The sequence below is a fragment of the Silurus meridionalis genome, chromosome 5 (assembly GCF_014805685.1).
Source record: "Silurus meridionalis isolate SWU-2019-XX chromosome 5, ASM1480568v1, whole genome shotgun sequence".
Lineage (NCBI taxonomy): Eukaryota > Metazoa > Chordata > Actinopteri > Siluriformes > Siluridae > Silurus > Silurus meridionalis.
The window spans coordinates 18277445-18298664 of record NC_060888.1 but is presented as its reverse complement, the minus strand read 5'-3'; the positions used below and the strand labels follow the sequence as shown (position 1 = coordinate 18298664).

Here is a 21220-nt window from a genome sequence, read left to right as displayed (position 1 = left end):
CCTCAACATCTTCAGCTCTGCTACCTCCAGCTCCTTCTCCTGTCTTTTACTCAATGCCACTGTCTCTAAACCATACAACATCACAGGTCTCACCACAGTCCTATAAATTTTCCCTTTCACTCTTGCAGATACCCTTCTATCACAAATCACTCCTGTCACTCTTCTCCACCCACTCCACCCTGCCTGCACTATTTTCTTCACTTCTCTAACACACTCTTCATTACTTTGCACTGTTGAACCCAGGAACCTGAACTCCTCCACCTTCTCCACCTCTTCTTTCTGCAACCGCACCACTCCACTGCCCTCCCTCTTATTCACACACATGTACTCTGTCTTACATCTACTGACTTTCATTTCCTTCTCTCCAGAGCATATCTCCACCTCTCCAGGCTCTTCTCAACCTGCTCCCTACTCTTACCACAAATATCAAACCGCAAACATCATGGTCCACGGAGACTCTTGTCTGACCTCGTCCGTCAGCCTGTCCATTACCACTGCAAACAGGAAAGGGCTCAGAGCCGATCCTTGATGCAATCTAACCTCCACTGCACCTCTACTAATCTAACCTCTACTGCACACTTTACTGCTGTCACACTATCCTCATACATGTCCTGCACCACCCTCACATACTTCTCTGACACACCTGACTTGCTCATACAATACCACAACTCCTCTCTCTGCACTGTCATACGCTTTCTCTAAATCCACAAACACACAATGCAACTCCTTCTGACCTTCGATATACTTCTCCTTCAACATTTTCAAACCAATTAATCTGTATGTAATGTTCTTCCTCGGCATGAAACCATACTGCTGCTCACAGATATTCACCTCTTCCCTCAGCCTGGCTTCCACTACTCTTTCCCATAACTTTATGGTGTGACTGATCAACTTTATTCCCCTATAGTTACTGCAGGTCTGCACATCTCCTTTAATCTTAAAGATCGGTACCAGCACACTCATTTTCCACTCCTCAGGCATCCTCTCACCTTCCAAAATCCTGTTAAACAATCTTGTTAAAAACTCCACTGCCATCTCTCCTAAACTTCTCCATGCTTCTACCAGTATGTCATTGTGTAATACCGACTTTCCACTCTTCATCCTCTTAATCGCTGCTCTCACTTTCTCCTTACTAATCCTATCTACTTCCTGCTTCACCATCTCCACACTATCCAACCTTCTCTCTCTCTCATTTTTCTCATTCATCAGCTGCTCTTAACTTGCAGCACATCCTTCCCAGCTCGGTCCCTCGACCTGGCCAGTCATTACAAATCCTTTTCTCCTTCCTTAGTGTCCAACGTCTTATACAGCTCCTTATATGCTTTTTCCTTGGCTTTTGCCACATCCCTCTTTACCTGCTGCCGCATCTCCTTGTACTCCTGCTTACTTTTCTCATCACTCTGTCAATCCCAATTCTGTTTTTCCAGCACTTCCTCATTCCACCACCATGTCTCCTTGTCTTACTGTCTATTTCCAGATGTCACACCAAATACCTTTCTAGCTGTCTCCCTTATCACTTCTGCAGTAATTGCCAAATCATCCAGCACCTCATCACCACCACCGAGTTCCCTGTCTGACCTCTTTTCTGAATCTCACACCACAGTCTTCCTCCTTCAGTTTCCACCATCTTATACTTCTTTCAGGCCTCACTCTCCTCCTCTTCTTCTTCACCTCCAAAACCATCCTAAAGACCACCATCTGATGCTGTCTAGCTACACTGTCCCCTGCCAACACCTTACAGTCTCCAATCTCTTTTAGGTTGCATCTCCTGCATTGAACATAGTCCACCTGTGTGCCCCTTCCTCCACTCTTAAACGTCACCCTATGATCCTCCTTCTACTTAAAATGAGTATTCACCACTGCCATGTCCATTCTTTTAGCAAAATCTACCACCATCTGCCCTTCCACAATTCTCTATTTAAGGCCATACCTACCCATCACCACCTCTTCACCTACATGTCCATTGAAGTCCGTCGCAATCACTAATCGGTCATTCCTAGGCACACTTTCTACCACTCCATCTAACTCACTCTAGAATTTTTTTCTTCCTCGTTGGTAACCCGGGCCTCGACCGATCCGATATGAAATATTCTGATTCCTGATTCACATATTTGATTTGGCACATGTTTTACGCTGGATGCCCTTCCTAATGCAACCCTCCCCGTTTATCCGGGCTTGGGGCCGCGATTAAGAATGCACTGCTTGTGCAACTCTAATGGCTGGGTTTTTCCTTTATAAGGACTATTATTTAAAATAAATCAACAAGTGGAGGTGGTTGCTATACAAACACAAGATGCCATAGACATACCATGCTGACTGGACTGGTTGCTGTTCCTGGGCCCTTGAGCAAAGCCCTTACCCCTCAAATGCTTACTTCTTTAAATACGACAATTGTAAGTGATTCTGGATGAGGGCGTTTGCCGAATGCTTCATATGTAAATGCAAATGTAAATAAAAACCAGACCTCCTGTACATGTTCCAAATGATTTGTCTTGTCTAGGAATGCTACTCTAATTCAGAAGGAAACCATCAGTTTCCATGTATTTAACATGATGATTGAACAAGTGAATATGGTTGTAAAATCTAAATCCTAAAATGTCACCCCAGCAAACCAGAAATGGTTTAGATGTCTTAGATTGAAAAAACAGACACTGGAACCCAACAACATTAACGTAAATCTTATACACTCCACAGACTCTATTAACCATTCCAACAGCTTTAAACACCTTGCTTTATGTTGTACTAGTATTTCATTACATACAGGATTTCATGGTGTTTTTTCCATAAAATATTGCAGAAAATTTATCTTTGATATTTTTGCCTGATCTGCAGGTCTTAAAGAAAGAGCAGAAGTAATTACATACGTTTAAACCTTAACAAATGTTTATTTAATTGTTGATATGAATGTATTTGAATCTAATGCATTAACTATAGCTGCTGAATTTTTTTTGTGTTCTGAACAGAGTATCAAGTATGAAGTGAACCTCAGATAAAATGATGGCGCCCTCTTATGGCTGTCTTATGTCTGTATGACGGTTCATTTTGAACATTTCATATTTTTCTATGATTTTTTTATTAGATGTGGATTAAAAAAGTTGGCAAAAACGTATTACTGTTTAATCGATCCAGTTGCAAAAATGTGCATGTATATTTTTTAGCTTGGTACTGACTCTGAAGTCTCTCTCTCTCTCTCTCTCTCTCTCTCTCACTCTCTCACTCACTCACTCCTTCACTCACTCACTGACACACACACACACACACACACCAAAAAAACCCCATAAAGTTTACTTTCTCAAATCATATTGCTATATATCTAAACTTCTGTTTTAAAATATATACACACAAAACTGGGTCTAGATTGCAAAGACAAACATGTTTATAAGACAGTCCAAACAATTTGCATAGGCAGTTGCCTGGACAGGTTTAAATGCCCAGGGTGGCAGATGAGAATGAGAAAGAAAAGCGTTACAGTCCAGCAAGAGACAGCTCTTGGAATGACTTGTGTAAGGGCCCTGGCAAGCCAGGATGCAAGGATAAGTGCTGGGTGCGCATAGTGAAGGGGTATTTAGAGCCAAAAGGACAAACACATGATGGTAGTTTAGTGAGGAGTCTCACCACAGGGCCGGCAAAGCTTCCCTAATTTCTACCTCTGAGGGCCTGCAGCTCAGCCCCACCTAACACTGCCTTTCTACACCCACAGCACTGATGTCTGCATATGGACACTTTTTTGTTCTATTTTGTCCAGAGAATTAAACTTTCTACTTTTTTAATTTAAATATTGCTCCCTTGGATATTGTATAACACTGTAAATGTATAACCTTCATATCATTTAGAACAACTTAATTTAATTTAAACCAAATACTGTGTTGAAATAAATACCAAAATAAGACTATTGTTTGGCTTGAAAATTATTAAAACTTTAAAGAGACCTACTATACAACAGATTATGCATTTGTAAAATAAGTTGATATGATTTTTCATAAAACTATCCCAGAATTGCACAGGCAGGTCAAGAATTTGTACAACTGATATAAAGACTGTTTAATGAGTAATATGGTTGACTTACAAAGCGAACCAAAATATCTGATCTAATATACCTTATTGTAGCTAATCTACCAATTTAATATCAAGTTTTGTTTTCCTGAACTATTTAAATATTGTTGTCTTTGATATTTTGATTGGAAACAAATTCCCAAATTTCTCAAACTTCAAACTTGAGACAACCTGTAATTCCCAGACCAACTAAACAAATCTAAACTACGTTCCACAAGTCACCTCTTGATACTGGTCTGTAGGGGTTATAAAAGCTTAAATCTAAGGTATCTTACAGGTATCATTTGAAAATATTGTGCTTCACCACTATTGTTTCTTGATGTTACATTCTCAAGCTAAAAGTGAGCTCCTTTTTATATTAGTCAGCTTTTTATATTTTACCACAGATAAAAAATATATGCAGGAAAAGTCTAATGTCATATATTGTGTACCATATATAATTTTATTAAGATATAAAAAAAAATAATAATAACGTGCAGTTTGTGGTTTTTAAGGCAGTCCTGGTGCTCCTGTCCTGAGGATTAAAATAACAGCATTCAGGCACTTTAGCTCAACACTGAATTGTAGCTGAAGTCAAAATAAATATTTAGTTAATCATAATTAACTTTAAATGTATTCCTTGCTGTCCTTAGGCATATTCCTTAGTAATTTTTAACATGTCCAATCCAGCCCAATTTGACTACACTTTCATTAAGTGTCCACAAAAAGCCTATGAATATGACTTTCATTTGAACCATGCCTGCCCTGGTTTACTGTGTGGTTTGGAGAGCTTGTAGGAAGGAAGTAGGAAGAAGTGTAGGAAGGTTCTCTGTGGATTTGATGGACGGACTATGTCATCTGAGAATAAACCCCACCTAGCCTAAACCTCGAACACTCTCTGAAATCCAAGTCTCAAATTTAAAGAAATAATTTGGGCAAAAAAAAAATCGAACTCACAGGCATGTTCCACTAACCTCAGAAATAATCACAGAGTTTGGATGAATGGTGTTCAAATTTCACTGAAGATACACTCATGGGGAAAATGGGTCGATGAAAAACGTCACTAGGTTACGTATGTAAACCTAGTTCCCTGAGGGAACGAGAGCTGCGTCAAAATGCTTCTTGTGTTGTTCATGCTTTGAATCACATGTAAACCTGGCCAATAGGCAGTCGTGACGTCATTGGCGGGCGACGTCACACAAACCAGGAAGCTACAAAATAGGATTGCGATGGGAGCGACATCAGCTTCTGAAAATGGAGAAGGTAAGAAGGTAGAACCTGACAAAGGTCAGTGGGGTGGACCAGCCCGCAGCATTACAAATGTCCTGGAGCGACACTCCAGCGGACCAGGCCATAGAGGCTGCCATACCCCGGGTGTAATGAGCCTTAACTTCAAAAGAAGTGGAAAGACCAGAGGACTCATAACACAGACAAATGGCATCCACAATCCATCTACTGAGTGTCTGCTTATTAGCTGGGAAACCTTTCCTATGAGAGCCATAGCAGACGAACAGCTGCTCCGACTTGCTCGCACTGGACACAGTCAATTTTACTTTTCCTGGTTAGGGGCTAGAAAAGGAGGAGGGCAATGCCTGCAAAACAACAGGTTGTGAGAGAGCCACAGGCACATTAAGCACATACCCTGGTTTAGGGTAAAGGATAGCACTGGCCATGCCAGGGGCAAACTCCAGGAGAGACGGGGCCACTGAAAGAGCCTTTAGGTCCCCAACCCTGTTGAGGGAGGAAATTGCCAGAAGAAAAGTCTTAACCGACAGATACCTAAGGGCCACTTCGGCCGCGTAGGAAATATGTCACGAGGGGGTGTTTCCCCAGCGACTGCCCTACTAGCGGGGTACAATAAGCCATGATAGCGAACACGCAAACCTTCAGTGTTGACGGAGCCAAACCTGTGGCAAACTCTTCCTGCAGGAACTGCAGAACTGAACCAACCGGTTAACTGGGTCCAACTAATGGTGCTCACACCATGTTGTGAACAGATGCTATTTAGTGGCATACACCCTCCTCGTGGAGGGAGCTCTGAAACGGAGAATGGTCTCTACTACCTCAGTAGAGAGACCAGCTGCTAGGAACGGCACCCCCTCAGGAGCCACAGCCACAGCTTCCATAAATATGGGTGGGTGTGAACCAGGGTTTCCCCTGCCTGTGAGAAGAGATCCCTCCTGGTAGAAATTTCCCAAGGATGTCCCTCGAGGAGGGACAGCAGGTCCGTAAACCACGGTCTGCCCGGCCAACGAGGTGCCACCAAAAGGAGATGAGCTCATTCCTGTAGGATTCTTTCCAGAACTCCCGGGAGCAGCACAATAGGGGGAAAGGACTCATCCCTCTCCATGCCTTCTGCTAGGTCGGCCTGCGAGCCCCACGACCTTCGTCGCCGCTTCGCCTAAGCAAGCGTGGAGCCTGAGCCGTGAGGGAGATCACTCTCCTCGAAGAGTGATCTCTGGAAACAGCTACCGCACATACAATTGTCTCTCTCAAGAGCCTATTATACATGCTCCACTCCCAAGCAACAATGCAAAGCTCATGTGTGTCCCTCCGTAATAAAAAGGGGGCAAGGTGGGACACACATGTGAAAGTTTGTTTGCTTCTTAACCATGCTGCAGCGATTCACACACAAAGCGCTTACCTGAACAACAGAAGCTGATGTCGCTCCCATTTTGTAGCTTCCTGGTTTGCGCGACGTCGCCCGGCAATGAAGTCACGAGATTCAGAGCGTGAACAACACGTTTCGCAGCAGCTCAATTCCTGAAAGGGAACTATAATGCATGACTTATCCTCCTTTCCATGTAAAAAAAATCTAATAATCTGTAGTACTGTTTCTGAATGAAAAATAATCTCTAGGAGAATCCTTTTAGTAAGAGATTAACTGTTTACCTTGAAATAAATGCACAAGGATCCATTTTTCCAGAGCATGTGTTTTAATATAGTTAATAAATAATGAAAATTTAAGCATTTAGCTTCAATGAGCAAACCGCAAGCGAAAACCAGCATTTAACAAAACTGCATTTGCTTAAATAGTAACATCTGTGCACAAACAAAAAGTAAATCTTGCGAGTTTCCTTCCCCAAGTGATCTTCACACCCACAATGATTTTACTGGATTTCACATGTAACATCTTTCTAATGCTTAAATGATCTTACCTTTTACATTTCTTTTAATTCAGCTGTTATCTCTGAATTGAACTATCTTATGCTTATGTTCTTGGCACCTCTTGGTTTAAAATGTGAGTATTTTTTGAGTGCAAGAGTCAAAGTAGGTGGTCCAAATGTTCCAATACAATCTCAACTATATGTTGAATGTTTTTGTTCAATCCTTGCTTACTAATATACCTTCATACTGATGTACACATGGACTAATTGTGTATAATAAAAGAGAATTGCAATTAAAATTACACTGGGACACCTTAACGTTTTACTACCAAATAATAAAAAAAAAACCAATAGTCTTTTTTTTATTATTAGGACATTGAATGTATCCATTACCCAACCCACATGAAAACAGTATATTTGTTGACAAAGATTTGAGCCTGATTTTTGTTTACTTTGTGCATAGTCTGACTGGGGGCCCCAAGCAATTGCCTGGTTTGCTTGCTCTCAAGTGCTGCCTTTTGAGAGCAAGCAAATAAAAAGCAATATGTAGTTAAAAAGCTAAATATATCCAAATTATTCTGGGCTCCCTGCTGAAAAACAGCTAAGCTGGTTCATGCAGGTTCGTGCTGGTATAGTGCTGGTTTATCTGGTCCACCGGCATGGCCATGCTAGGAAATCTGTAAAAATCTCGCTGACAAAGCTGCCCTTTCAGTAGAGTTAAAAATTTATTTTTAATTTCTGAAAAGTACTTTTCATTTTTTATAGATAAAGGTTACAGCTAGCAGTTGCAGGGTCCTGGTTTTGATTTGTATGTTCTCTCCAGTGGTCATGTAAGTTTCCTGTGGGCTCTCCACCCTGTGTACAAAAAAGGCAGGTAGGCTGTTTCATTAAGTTTCAATGCCCCAGGTGTGAATGAATGTGAATGTGTGTTTGTGATTGGTGCCTTGTGATCCACAGCAAATCTTCCTGCCTGATGGAAAATTGCTGCTAGGAGAGTATTTAAATCCACCAGGACCTTGATTGGGATTGGTTACTGAAATGTAAGTGAGTGAACATAAGGTAGATTGGCCAAGTCAAATATCATTTACAATGCTGACTTCGGGTAGCATTGTGGTGGGCTGGTTAGTCTTGCTGCCTTACAGCACCAGGGTTTCTAGTTCATTCATAAACTTACAAATATTTATAGTTTATAAAGTGATATATATTAAGTGCACTCTTTATCCTGGTCACTGTCACAGAGGATCTAAAGTCCATTTGAGTACTGGATGCGAGGCAAAGATACACACACATATACACAAAAATATAGAATTGCTTGCCAGTCCGCTTACATGGCATGTTTTTGTAAGGTACAAGGAAAGAACTCATAAGTGTGAACATGCGATACAGAAGCCTGAACTCCAGCTCAAACTGAGGACCCTGAAACTGTGTAGGATGCTAATTGCTGTGCCACAATTCTCGTACAGTTAATACATACTTAAGTAAATATATTTTAACAACATTTAATCAATTACATTTAAATTGATACTGATTATTAGTAAACCATATACAAGATGAGCATTATAAGGTTATTATTATAATTTAATTATATATCTAAATATTTGGTGATTCGAGGAGATATTACATTTTTTCCATGAAACTTTCTTTTAATATATAGAATGCTGGAGCCCAAAAGAACTTCAGAACTGTGGCATTAGCTTTTGTTTACAAAGCCACAGAGAAATAAGCTGAGTGTCTCAGGATGACTTAGCTGCTTAGATGCAATATTTTGTTGATCCTATTTAGGAACCACTTATGTAACTGCATTTAACACCCACTTGACTCCCTCACTCTTTCTCGGCATCCCTTTTCATGGGTTGTAAAAAGTTGTTTTCATAGGGCCCGAAAGACGGAGGCATTTTGCCTGTTTTAACTCTGGCAGCCAGACAGAGAAAGCCTCTCATTTCCCAGAGCTCGCCCTCAGCAGCCGCAGAGCTACACAGATAAACATTAGAGTGGCACAAAAAACTTAATGTCTCCCCTAAAAAACAAACAGTGTCATGCAATGCCAAGTCTTATAGTTTAGGCTTTAAATGATAAACTGAGGCTTTGCAGGTAGAGAAGGTTGGAAGTAAATAAACCAAAGCAATATGTAGGCCAAATCGACAGAGTCTCCCACAGAGAAAATCACATGATTCAGCAATATAGATGAGCCTGAGGTTGGTGTATAAATAAACTTGTCGTAAAGATTGCTTGGCCTGTTATAGAGGGCGTGAAAAGCTTTCTATCAGCCTCTGGTTTCTCAAATGTCTTTTTTCCCCTACTGTGTCACCACAAACCCTGAAGACCAGGCGTTTAAATCTGGCGTTTCTTTGGCAATAGTTTTCATCCTGTTTATGCCGGAGCCCTGCAAGACCGCACTGGGCTGCTGAGCTCACGACACAAATGTGAGCTTTCAGTGCATCCAGCCACTCTAATATCATATATAACCTATAATATATGACATGCTTTTACTATTTACTTTGAGGGTTTTTTGCTTCCAATTGAGTGAATGAATCCAGCCCTTTACTTCCGTTCATTATACAGTGTCTCATTTTTTTTATAAACATCATAAACATAAACAACATACCTGATGAAAAGTGTCAAATCTGTGTCATGTAATCAGCTTTTATTTGGTGTATAAACATAAAACCCTTACCTGTCTGGAAAAATATGTACACTTTGTGAAATCAAAACAATTCAAAAACAACTGCTCTACAGTTCTACAATAAACTGCTTTTGCACAACTAGGTCATGTTCTAACTCCTCGTGGTTCTTTGACTACCGTCTTTTAAATATTTTCTTTAAACTGAAGCTGCATCAGACTAAAACACTATGATAGAAAAACAGTTTGAAACATGAAGGACAACAAGACTGAATGGCATTTATGTACCTGAAACAGTTTCATTTGAATGATTTACAATATCGATTAATGCTGTGCATCTCTCTGAATCGACTCGAAATGAGTGAAACCTGAGAAAAAGAAAATGTGCGCACCAACATCTGAGTTGTTTTCGCTCAATCTTCTGGCAGTCCCCAGATATTGTCCATGCTCTACTGCATCTCCTGCGTCCTCTCCTGTGCGCTCTATCTCTTCAGCGTGGCTACTTCCATACCTCCAGCAGTCAGCGGCATTTGCAGGATTTGACCACCATGTTTGAGAGCTGCTCCACCCGTGGAGTCCGACCAAGGAAATAAACGATAGTGAGAGGCTCCAGGTCCTGGGGCACACAGCAGGGGGATGCAGATGCCTCGGGATTCATTTTGTTATAAAGTGGCAAAATCTGGACAAGACAAAGTGAGACACAATGGATTGTTTTGTACATAGTTTCAGAAGACCAAAAAAAACTATAGGACAATACACTGGATTGAAAACACAACCCAGACACACACCATATTATAATGATTGTCTGCACTCCACAAATACGGGCAATTGCCAGCACAAAAATTAGCTTTGTATCCTTTCGGTTCATGGATCCATTTCCAGTTTAGGTCCCGACGGAAGTCAATGTACAGAGACCTTAAACAACAGCCTTGATCTGCATTCCTATGGGAGGATTCACAAAAAAAGTACAGTTAATGGCTAAATTCTTAAAAAGGAGTGCATCCTCTTTGCTTGCAGTATCTTACAGTAGTATATATTACATTGCTTTCCATCTCAAAATGCTAATACAGATTCAACAATTGTTAAACCTGAACAACAAAGTTATGCCTAGAAATTTGTCATTTGTGATCACTGAAGTCACACAAAAGCTTAAGGCATAATGGATATAAAATAGGTGCCTTAAAAGAGACTGAGCGAAGATACCTTACCAAGCAAATACATCCACTTCAAATTAAAGAATCAAGAAGCCTACTTCTACTTCTCTTAAAAATTTAATATTGCACACAAAATCACTCATCAAATTGATTTTCTCCACACTACTCAGTACACACTAAGCAGTCTAGTTAAATGTGTAAATGTTTAAACTATTCATGGTTTATTCAGCAATGAGAAGGTGAACAGAGACTAGGTTCATGCACATCTCTGTTATTTCTTTCCACACTTAGACACAAGGCACTCCCTAAGCAAGTCGCTGCACGCAAACACTAAGTATACTGTATGCCAGTATGTACGTTTACAGTACAGCTCAATACAGAGACTCTTTTATACATGCTATCTCTCTCTCTCTCTCTCACTCACTCACACACACACACACACACACACACACACACATTCAGATATCTGGAAGTTTTGCACATATATTTTTATGGATTTCCAATGCTACCTGGAGCATGTTGTAGCATCAGCGGCTGCCCTCTTCTTGCGGTTCTTTTTGTTGGGGTTCTCCAAACGATCTGTGGGCAGCAGGGTCAGTATGAGGTGTGGTGTTTTAGTACTGAACTCTATCTGGCCTTTAGTCAGACCTGGCCTGCGGTTAGGGCGATTCAGGTCATCATCTACACCTGTAAAATGGACATAGTTAGATGTAAAGTCAGTTATTACTGTTAAGTTGAGATCACTGATTCATTAAATGAATTAATTTTATTTCATAAATAATCACTAATTATTTATTATATGAGTTACATCAATCCAGAAGAAGCAGGTTATATTGGAGCAAGAAGAAATCAAAAGACCCTGACCTGCAAATCGAGCTTCCAACTCCTCACTCTTGTTGGGCATAATATTATTTGTGGATGGGACAAATGTGCAGCATGGACAATGAACACTAAGCATCAGGCCCAAGTTCTTCTCTAAGTGGGGGAATAATGAGAGAAAATGACTGATTCTCATCTAGCCCAAATGACTTTTACAGTTCACCATGCTGCAATATGCAAGTTAACATTCGAAAAATTATTTTTCATGCATGGTGCATCTTGACCAAGCTGAACCAATAAATCCAAATGAGCATTTCTGTGGGTGTTTTGATATATTGTGGCAAACATTACATAAATAATTTTGGTCAAACCAATCCAGGCCGGTCTTTATCCATGTTAGATTAAAAGCTCACCAGCATATTTCTAGCACAAATGCAATATGCACCAATATAATCCTGATATAGTGTTTTGTCTGTGTGGTGCAGCCCTACTTCCTGTGTGGTGTGACTACTTGAACTCTCTGACCTTTATAAGCCATCCACTCTTTCACAGTCTCTGTGACGTCAACCGACAGCCATGCCCCCTTGGCTCGTGGCTGTACGATTCTGGAATCTATATACCTATGAGTGGAACCTGTAATATCATCAGATTTCAGAATCTGGAGGAAAAGAGAACAATAGATGCAGTTATAGACTTGAAATGTTTTCAAATCAAACATATTTCAAATGAGACCTCTTTTGTTTGACATCACTATTAACTATTAACTCTATGTAACCTACTCTGCAGGTTAACAACACACATTGTTGATTGAATTCACCTGGTATATTTCGACTCGCTGATCCGTGGCTCGTGCATGCGTGTTCTGCACCCTGTATATGCGGAACTCTGCCTTGACAAGTGTGCTAGAATTTCTGTCTACATTGGTGACGTCAAACTTCACCACTCTGAAGTATGGACTCTGAGGCACCGTGTTTATGGCATCTGTGGAAATAACAGCATCATTCTTTTAAAGTCTGGAAGGTTTTTTAAAACGTTCACCTCAAGGTAGTTAAATACACCTACAGCTTCAAATCAACATCAGTCTCTTATGAGTCTCCCAAAAATAATCCATTGAAACTATTTGGGATTCAACGACCTGATTGTATCTGATTTGTTGAACAGGATCGGTATAAGTACGAGTACACTAAATGAGAACAGAAAGTGGCAGTATACATCGACTTTAAATCATATAAGGTATTTCACTGGGGTTAGTTTTATCCCCCTAGAGCATTTGTAGGAGGACATTTATAGACATAACTTGTTAAAATGACATGTTTAGGTCAGAACTTGTTTTGTGTGGGCACATACTTCTTTAGCATGAATGCAAATGTAATTATTCTTAAGGCAAGCTTATGGCAAGGTTTATAAATCAACCAATTGATCAATTAGTCAATCAATCACTGTTACAGTCTCTTATTGATGTGTGTTCAGACGTGTGATTTTTCACAATAGTCTCACAATTCGAAACAATTCACATGACTAGTTATTTAAACTATATTAAGGGTGAAGTTGGGCATAGGAGTGGGTTTGGACTTCATAGCCTATTTTCTTGTTAATTAATTAACATGAAATCCAACGCGATTCATTTGAATTCTGAAATGAAATACATTTTCTTTAAAACATACACCAACCTAAACTTTGCCTGGAGATATTTGTATTTAGGGGGTCAGACCCATCTTTCTTAAACCCCCTCATAGTGTGCAGCATGAGTGAACTGTGAATAGGAGTAGGTGATGTGCTAAATCACTAAATATATGCTACATTTTATTCCAACATTTTTTATTTAGACATGGACAGACGTGGAAAACAAACTTGTATATAAACCTCACAAAAATATAAATAATCGAACATGAAAATAAAAGGAAATGGAAAAGTTCAAGTCAGTTAGATGTGAGGTACTGCCGATACTTCAGTGTCATACGGTGTATCGTGACGCTGTTGATCGTGGTATCGATAGAATATGACCATATGGAGTCGACAGAGCATGGTGGTGTTTGAATTAGTGATTTTGCAGGGAAATGAGTGGGAGAGTGTATCACTCACTGGGGTCGGGGCGCTGAGGCAGCATGTCCACTCGCTGCACCTCTTTAGCGTAGTAATCTTCCTCGCTGCTCTCGCGCTCGCACTCGGCATGGCGCGCGCGCTCCTTCAGCAGGTCCTTGGTGCTGTTATAAAGCAGCATGACCTCGAAAGGCACCGATTCGGGCTGCGGGGGAGCTGCGGAATCTGGTGGAGATCGGATACGCAGTTTGCTCAGGATCTGTCCGCGCACTGCCTCTATCCTCTTGGACTTGTGATCGTCCAAGTCGTAAGACTGGCACGTCGAAAAGCCCTCAGCCGACACGGATAACTTTAGGATAAGCAGCGCGATATTGATGAACCACATGGTTGTTTAAGAAAAATCAAGTTAAGTAAAAACAAACAAACAAATAATAATAATAATCCGGTTCTGGACTCCGGTTTGTTTCGCTGCTCCGCTCTGTTGGAGCTGCGCTCTCAGTGTTGGCGCGTGCACCTGGTGACTGACTGACCCACGCCGCGCTCACGTGCAGGTTTTTATCTGTGTGGCATCACGTTGCTCCGCGTGCTCCAAACTTACACATAGTAGCCTTGCCTAATAAAAAATGATATCTATCTTACAAAATTATCTTGTGCATTATTTCTTTCACCCGCACACTCTAAATGTAAAGAAATTATTTGAGAAAAAAATTGCACGATTTATGCAGCACGTCATTATATAAAAAAAAAAGAATAAAAAAGTGAATCTCAGCAATATATCTTTGAATATATCCTTTAAACCTTTAGCTGCCGGTGAGGTAAAGAAGGAAGAAAGTGGAGACTCTCCTCTGAGTGTGTCTGAGGTCGAGTGTGGTGTTGAAGCAATGCTTTGGATTTTTGCGGTGCGACTCGGAGTTTTTGGAGAGAGGCTATTTTAGTGGGTCCACGTTCTTTTTAATGTTACTCGCCCATGAACCACTAGACTTTTCTTTCTTTTTCGCTGAACCCCCAATAAAATAAATAAATGTAAAAAAAATAACAGCCTAGTCTGTAGGTTTTACGTTTAAAACCTCAATTTATTATCCCACCACGGACAAATTGTTACGTAGCCTTAACAAAAGAGGCATGCCTTTATTTCTTTGTATATTAAGGGAAAGACGCTGAAGTCGTCTTTATATATTGAGCCTGCACTAAGCACTAGATCAAGCCCCGGTATCGCCAAGCTGCCATTATTGGGCCCCTGAGCAAGGCCCTTAACCCTCTGTGCTCTAGGGGCGCTGTATCATGGCCGACCCTGTGCTCTGACCCCAGTTTCTGAGCAAGCTGGGATATGCGAAAAGCAAATTTCACTTTTCTTTAATGTATATGTGACAAATAAAGGCTATTCTATTCTATTCTATTCTATTCTATTCTATTCTATTCTATAAAACACACATTTTGGCCAATTAAAAGTGCTCTGTTTGATTTTGCCATAATGGATAGACAGTCCTCATATAAATGGGATTATATGGTACATTTAACATTTAAATATTTATTCTTTATTCACGTGGGGGAATGTGGAGTTAAAAAAAATTTTGTTTTGGTTACTGAGGTTAGTCAGGTTTAGATTTAGCACATTTGCATTAAAAGGTCCTCAAAAGGATAGTGAGACAAGTGCATTGTGTTATTGCATAAAATACAGTCCGACTGTGTGTAAAGTGTATTTTTGGACCCACTGTGCCCACAAGGATGGTGATGAATGACAATTCTGACCTTTTTCTCAGGAGGAAAAACAGTAGAGCGTATATATGCTTAAAATCAGGCAAATACAGGTCAGGATCTTCAGGTACTTGCTTAAAACTTCAGAATTAAAAAAAAAAAGTGTAATGACTTTTTGGCATGGTTGTTATTAAAAATATGTAATATTAGATTGGCAGATTACAACTGCGGTGAGCAGAAAAGCATTTTAGAATGCACATGAGCTCTTGCAGTGGAGGGGCTTCATCAATAGGAAACCAAGCCATGCAATAACCAAGAACAGGAATCTGAAGCTATTATGTCAAGTGTCTTCAGCTTTTTAGTTTTGGTGATTCTCGGCCACAGCAACTATAGAGGAGAGGTGAAACCACAGACTTAAAATTAAAACAAAAGTTCAGTGTAAAAAAATAATTTAATAAACAGCTATAGCTGCTGTGTCTGGGTGTATTATTACTCGGAATCATTTCATTCTCTAATGGAAATGATTAATACCTACCCCATATCTCAGTCTTTTCATTTGGACTCCACTCCTTTTTTCCCCTCTCAGTGTTCTTGTTAATTACAGTGCGTGAACTACTCGATCGTTAATCTTTCAAAAACAGCTTTACTGCACCTCCTCCATTATAAGCTTATTACAGCCTCAGCCAAAGAGCTATAATTGCACTTGAAGTGGTTAAAAAACATTAATCTTGAGATGAGGAAATGTGCTCCGAGGAATTTATAATCAGGGAGGTTGATAGGACTGATGAACAAAAAGATTTTCCTGTTCAAACATGACTAGAATCTGAAAATTTCTTCAAAAGCAGTAGAATGAAAAAAAAAGTCTACGTGGATGGTTTGGCGACATCTAGCGCCAAGGGAAGGGCGATGATTTCCCCCTAGAGGTTAGTGGAGATATTGCAGCAAGCTAAGGCTTAAAAGAAGCGGACCATAAAAAAAATGCCATTTCCCACCTCCGACCTCCTCTTTTCCCAAATATAGGCTTTAAAAAGCCACGTCATTCCTCCCTCACTGCTCTCAGTGTAAACATCAGTTCAAGCCCTAAGAAACAGGCAGCAGCCAAAACCGTTTAAGACTAGAAAAAAAAATCTTTGGGGAAAAATCATTTTGGATAATTATTAGCCTGCTGCATTCCCATGCTGAAAAAAGAGACAAGGGTGAAAAAAGAGACACTAGTTAACAAAAAAAACCCAGTAATCAAATAAATTTATATTTTAATTTCAAAACATTCAAAATTCTACTAGACATCTTTCATGATTCATTTACTAGATTCATTCAAGATATAGTGAAAAGGCAATTCTGTAACACAGTTTTATTGAAAAGTATATTACAAAACACACTGAACATAATCCAAACAAGAGCTGAGAAAATAAAGACCATGACCAGTGAAACTGTCTATTAAAATTAATTTCTTCGATATTGAGCCAGGTTTGGATGATTACAACTGTTTTAAGGGAACAGCATTTGTTTTTGATTGACATCTCAACTCATTACAGTTCAATTGAACTCTCCTGCAATCCCATATTACAGTTATATGGTGTGCTGTCTGTTAGTTACATTTGAATAAAATGGGATTTGGGACGTCTATTACGACTCGTCTTCATTAAGGAGCATGTTTGGGACTCCTCTTGAGATGGGAAATTCTCGGCCAGACTCAGGGCATTGCAGAGTCCCCTCTATCACCTCCACCTATTTACAGAGGATATCAGACCAGTTTATACACGTAGTGACATATTCAGACTGAATATCTATTATTGATAAAGAATAGTAAAAACAAGACACTTCGTCACAGTTACCTCCAGTAGGACTTTGTGCACTTTGCGTAAAAAGTCTTCATCTTTCTCATAGTTTGATACAAGTGTGCTGGGTAAGTCCTGCAGGTATCCCAACTGTGGAAAGAACCTAGTTAGTCCATGCTCTTATAGGGACCATGTTGAATTATAAGGTGAACCATCCTCACCCCTTCTGCTGCACTGACTAAAGCACTCCACTCCAGCTTTGGTATCATTCGGCTCACAAACTGAGGGTTGAACTCAACTTCATTTACTTTGACCTCTGTCGCCTTTAGAGTGGAAAAGAAACAGACAATTAATGAACATCCATGCTGATGCCTTACTTCTGATTGGGGTTCTTATTAATGGAAAACAAAATTGCTGCTGCTGTGGCACCACATAGACAGACTAAGTAGAAGCTTAGAAACTAAGAAAATGGCTTTGTGAATTGATGTGAACAGGTTTTCACTCAAGTCTAAATTAAAAAACTTTCTTTTGGCTTCTCCTGTTAGGGGTCGCCACAGCGGATCCTCCGCATGTTTGATTTGGCACATGTTTTTACGCTGGATGCCCTTCCTAACGCAACCCTCCCCAATTTATCCGGGCTTGGGACCGGCACTGAAAGTGGCTGGGGTTGGTTCCCTGACCGGGGGATTGAACCCGCCGCATCCTAACCACTAGACCACCAGGGAACCTTAAAGTCTGAATTAAAGAACAGTTTAACAAAATCATGTTTATGTTAAAACTACAATGATATTTTTGACTGTATAACACACTGTTCTAGAAATGAGGATAGCTGATCAAATAAACATCCAGAGTTTGTTTATATATATATACCAGAGGCGATTTCTTTAAGACTGCAAGGGAAGCTCGGCTTCCCTTATAATGTCACAAAATTAATGGTCAAATATGTACTATTGTATTAACATTTTATTGACTAAAAATGCGTTAGAAAACGTTCATCTCAAAGACGAGTTCGTTCAGAATCAGTTACATATAGCAGGTCGGCTGACTCGATTTCCTTCTCATACATTCCCGCAGCGTCACAGTGCATTTCCCTATTGAAGCCCAGCGTCCATTGACTTCAATGGGGCTGCTTTGAACGGTTTTTTTCAGCGCTTCGAAACTAGACGGTCATTGGATAAACGCTGCGATTATGTCCCGCCCACGGACGCTCAGCGTCTCTGGGGTGAATGGGAGTGGGCTGGCCCGGACTCCGAGCTTCTGCGTGATGATTGGAGGGTCTGTCGAAAGACTGCATCTCCTTTTGACTGACAGCGATTCTGTACTATAAGGAATCACTGAAGCTATTCGCGCTCAGTCCCATCGCGGATTTCTCAAGTTCAGTCGAAATAAAACTGCTGCAACCTATTTCTTTGATATTTGCTTGGCGAAATTGCTTGATTTTCATCATACATTTCACACAATTATACACCACATTCCTTGTTTCAGTTTTACAGAGTTTAATATTTTTTTAGATCGTTCATTCATTCATTCATTCCTTCATTCATGGCCATCACTTTGATTCAGGAAGACTGAGGTCAGAACTTCAAGTCCTGTATTCAGATCAGGACTTGCAGGGTAACAGGGGAAAGCTGTGTGATTACTTGGTGTTCCTTAAAGACATGGAGTTGGACAGTGCAATGCCTCAGCTTTACAAACTGTTCTCATTAGTGGCAACAATTGGAGCTACATCTGCAGGTGTAGAAAGGAGCTTCTCCTGTTTAAAGCGACTCAAGTCCTACACCCGAAACACAATGGGCCAAGGCCGTTTAAGCAGCCTAGCTCTGCTGGCCATTGAGAGGACACTGGTCAAGTCACTTGAAAAGACTCCTAGTTGGTACGACAGGGTCACAGACCATTTTCTTGAAAAGGAACGTAGGGCAGAATTTACTTTTAAATAAATAGACAATTTTATGATGTAGGCCGAAAATGAGCTTCCCCTCTCTGACAGACCAGTAGCCGCCACTGATATATACACACACACACACACACACACACACACAAAGCAGCTTGGAAGACAATGTCCATCGTTAAAAGAAATTAAATGAAATTTGAAAACCTACAGGAATTTACAAGCATCACATTTGATTTTGAAACAGTGTGAAATAGTGGGAACAGTGGGAACATAATAATAATTATAATAAACAATTATCAATATTGACATTACAGTAGTAATAGTAGTAGACCACCACCTTAAGAAAGATATTCCTTTGTAAGTTATAACTAACTGTCAGGCAAATCAATCAGTAACTAAATAAAAATATAAATCTCAACCTGTGTGCTTCAAGTTTAATTATAATAATAAAAAAAGGAAATGTGCTGTTAATATAGTACAAATGTGTCAAAGTAAAAAAAAAAAACTAATAAAATTTGGGGTTTTACAGGTTGTAATAAATGTTTTGTCAAATGTGCCATGGAAGTTGTAAGACGCGATAAACAATGATAAATAAGACAAAATAAAACTGAAACACTGACTATAATTCAATACCAGTATCAATCCCCATTTAGGAAATACGTTAATTTAATTGACAACAAATGTGGAGACTTCCCCATGTGTTATTATAGACTTAACAAAAATTATATTTTGGGAATAATACAAAATTTAGACTTCTGCTCACCCCTTAAGTGTTTTATGGTCGAGATATTGACATTACATCTGAACACTAATCTATCTAATCTAGCAGACTACACATGAACTAGCATGTTTACCTTGATCAGAAGCGGATATCCATTAGTTACTCCTTTCACATGCGACGTCAACATGTTATGCGTTAACAATTTCATTGTCTCTGTGAGGTTATAACAAAAAAATACAAATATCACGAAAATTAGGTATATTAGATATAAGCTAACTCTGCTTTGCTTTCACGTGTTCTTCTTCTTCTGTGCTGTAGAAATGAGCGTTTAGGCTAAACTAAGGCACTCCAATGCCACCTGCAGGTCACGAAAAGGATCTACAACTCCTTCTTTATCTGTAGAAACTTCCTTTGTCCCCTAAACCTAGGGCACAAAATGACTGGGGTTTTTTTGTCGGAAGTGCGCCCTCTTGTGATTATTGTGCGCTCTAACACCCATATATTAAATTTGTATTACCCAAATTGGGTCTAATTTTTCCTTCTTATTCTTTCGGCTGCTTTCGGCTGCTCCCATTAGGGGTCGCCACAGCGGATCTTCCGTCTCCATACACCCTTTGCTCTACATCTGCCTTTTTCAAACCAACTACCTGCATATCTTCACTCACCACATGCATAAACCTCCTTCCTACACTTTCCTGAAAAGTGTAACCTCAGCATTCTTCTACTGATGGGGTCTAATAGGTGTCAATTATTTAATTCAGTTTTTCTATTTATTTAATTTTATGAAATTAATTTAATCAACACAATTTAATTAATATATTTGACCAATAAAGTGTATGTATTTCAAGAGAATCACTAGAAAAGAACTACTTCCGGCACAGACTGAATAGCCACAGTGTCAGCAATATTACATATACCCGAAATTGCAGAAAATTGGTTTACAATAGTTCTGACAGGAAGTAGACACATTTGCACACGTGAGCAGTTCAAATCGTGTTTCTGGTACAGATGAAGTAGCCACAGTGCACCCACACAGCCTGGGCCAGCCCTGCCATACGTATTTCACAAAATATTCATTATTAGGCTCATTATTTGTTGGCGTACATTAATATTCTTACTATTTTCTGGACAAAAATAGATCTCTGAACCTGCAACTGAGATCACTTTTTTTTTTTTTTTTTTATCATTTTGATGTTAAATACTTGCCATTTGTATAACTGCATAAATGACAGGTATCAGGAGTACCTATTAAAGTGGCCAGGGAGAGCATCACATTAGCAGAGATTGAGGCAATGAGTCTTTATACATTTACCAATCATATTCTGAACCATTTTTAACGTACAGGTTTATTCTTTTTTTTTTT

General features: G+C 39.8%; 2 protein-coding genes across 2 annotated transcripts; both read right to left on the bottom strand.

Annotated features, from left to right (window-relative positions):
- Window positions 1-9766: 9766 nt before the first annotated feature.
- Window positions 9767-14628, bottom strand: tgfb5 (transforming growth factor, beta 5). Its single transcript, XM_046849187.1, has 7 exons — window positions 13815-14628; window positions 12550-12713; window positions 12258-12390; window positions 11778-11888; window positions 11423-11600; window positions 10548-10701; window positions 9767-10438 (listed from the first exon to the last, which is right to left on the bottom strand). Exons 1-7 carry the CDS (start codon window positions 14155-14157, stop codon window positions 10280-10282), a joined length of 1242 nt encoding a protein of 413 aa, XP_046705143.1. The 5' UTR covers window positions 14158-14628; the 3' UTR covers window positions 9767-10279.
- A 2175-nt stretch (window positions 14629-16803) lies between these two features.
- trmt112 (tRNA methyltransferase activator subunit 11-2) lies at window positions 16804-20210 on the bottom strand. Its single transcript, XM_046849188.1, has 4 exons — window positions 19991-20210; window positions 17467-17568; window positions 17303-17395; window positions 16804-17195 (listed from the first exon to the last, which is right to left on the bottom strand). Exons 1-4 carry the CDS (start codon window positions 20063-20065, stop codon window positions 17094-17096), a joined length of 372 nt encoding a protein of 123 aa, XP_046705144.1. The 5' UTR covers window positions 20066-20210; the 3' UTR covers window positions 16804-17093.
- Window positions 20211-21220: the final 1010 nt, after the last annotated feature.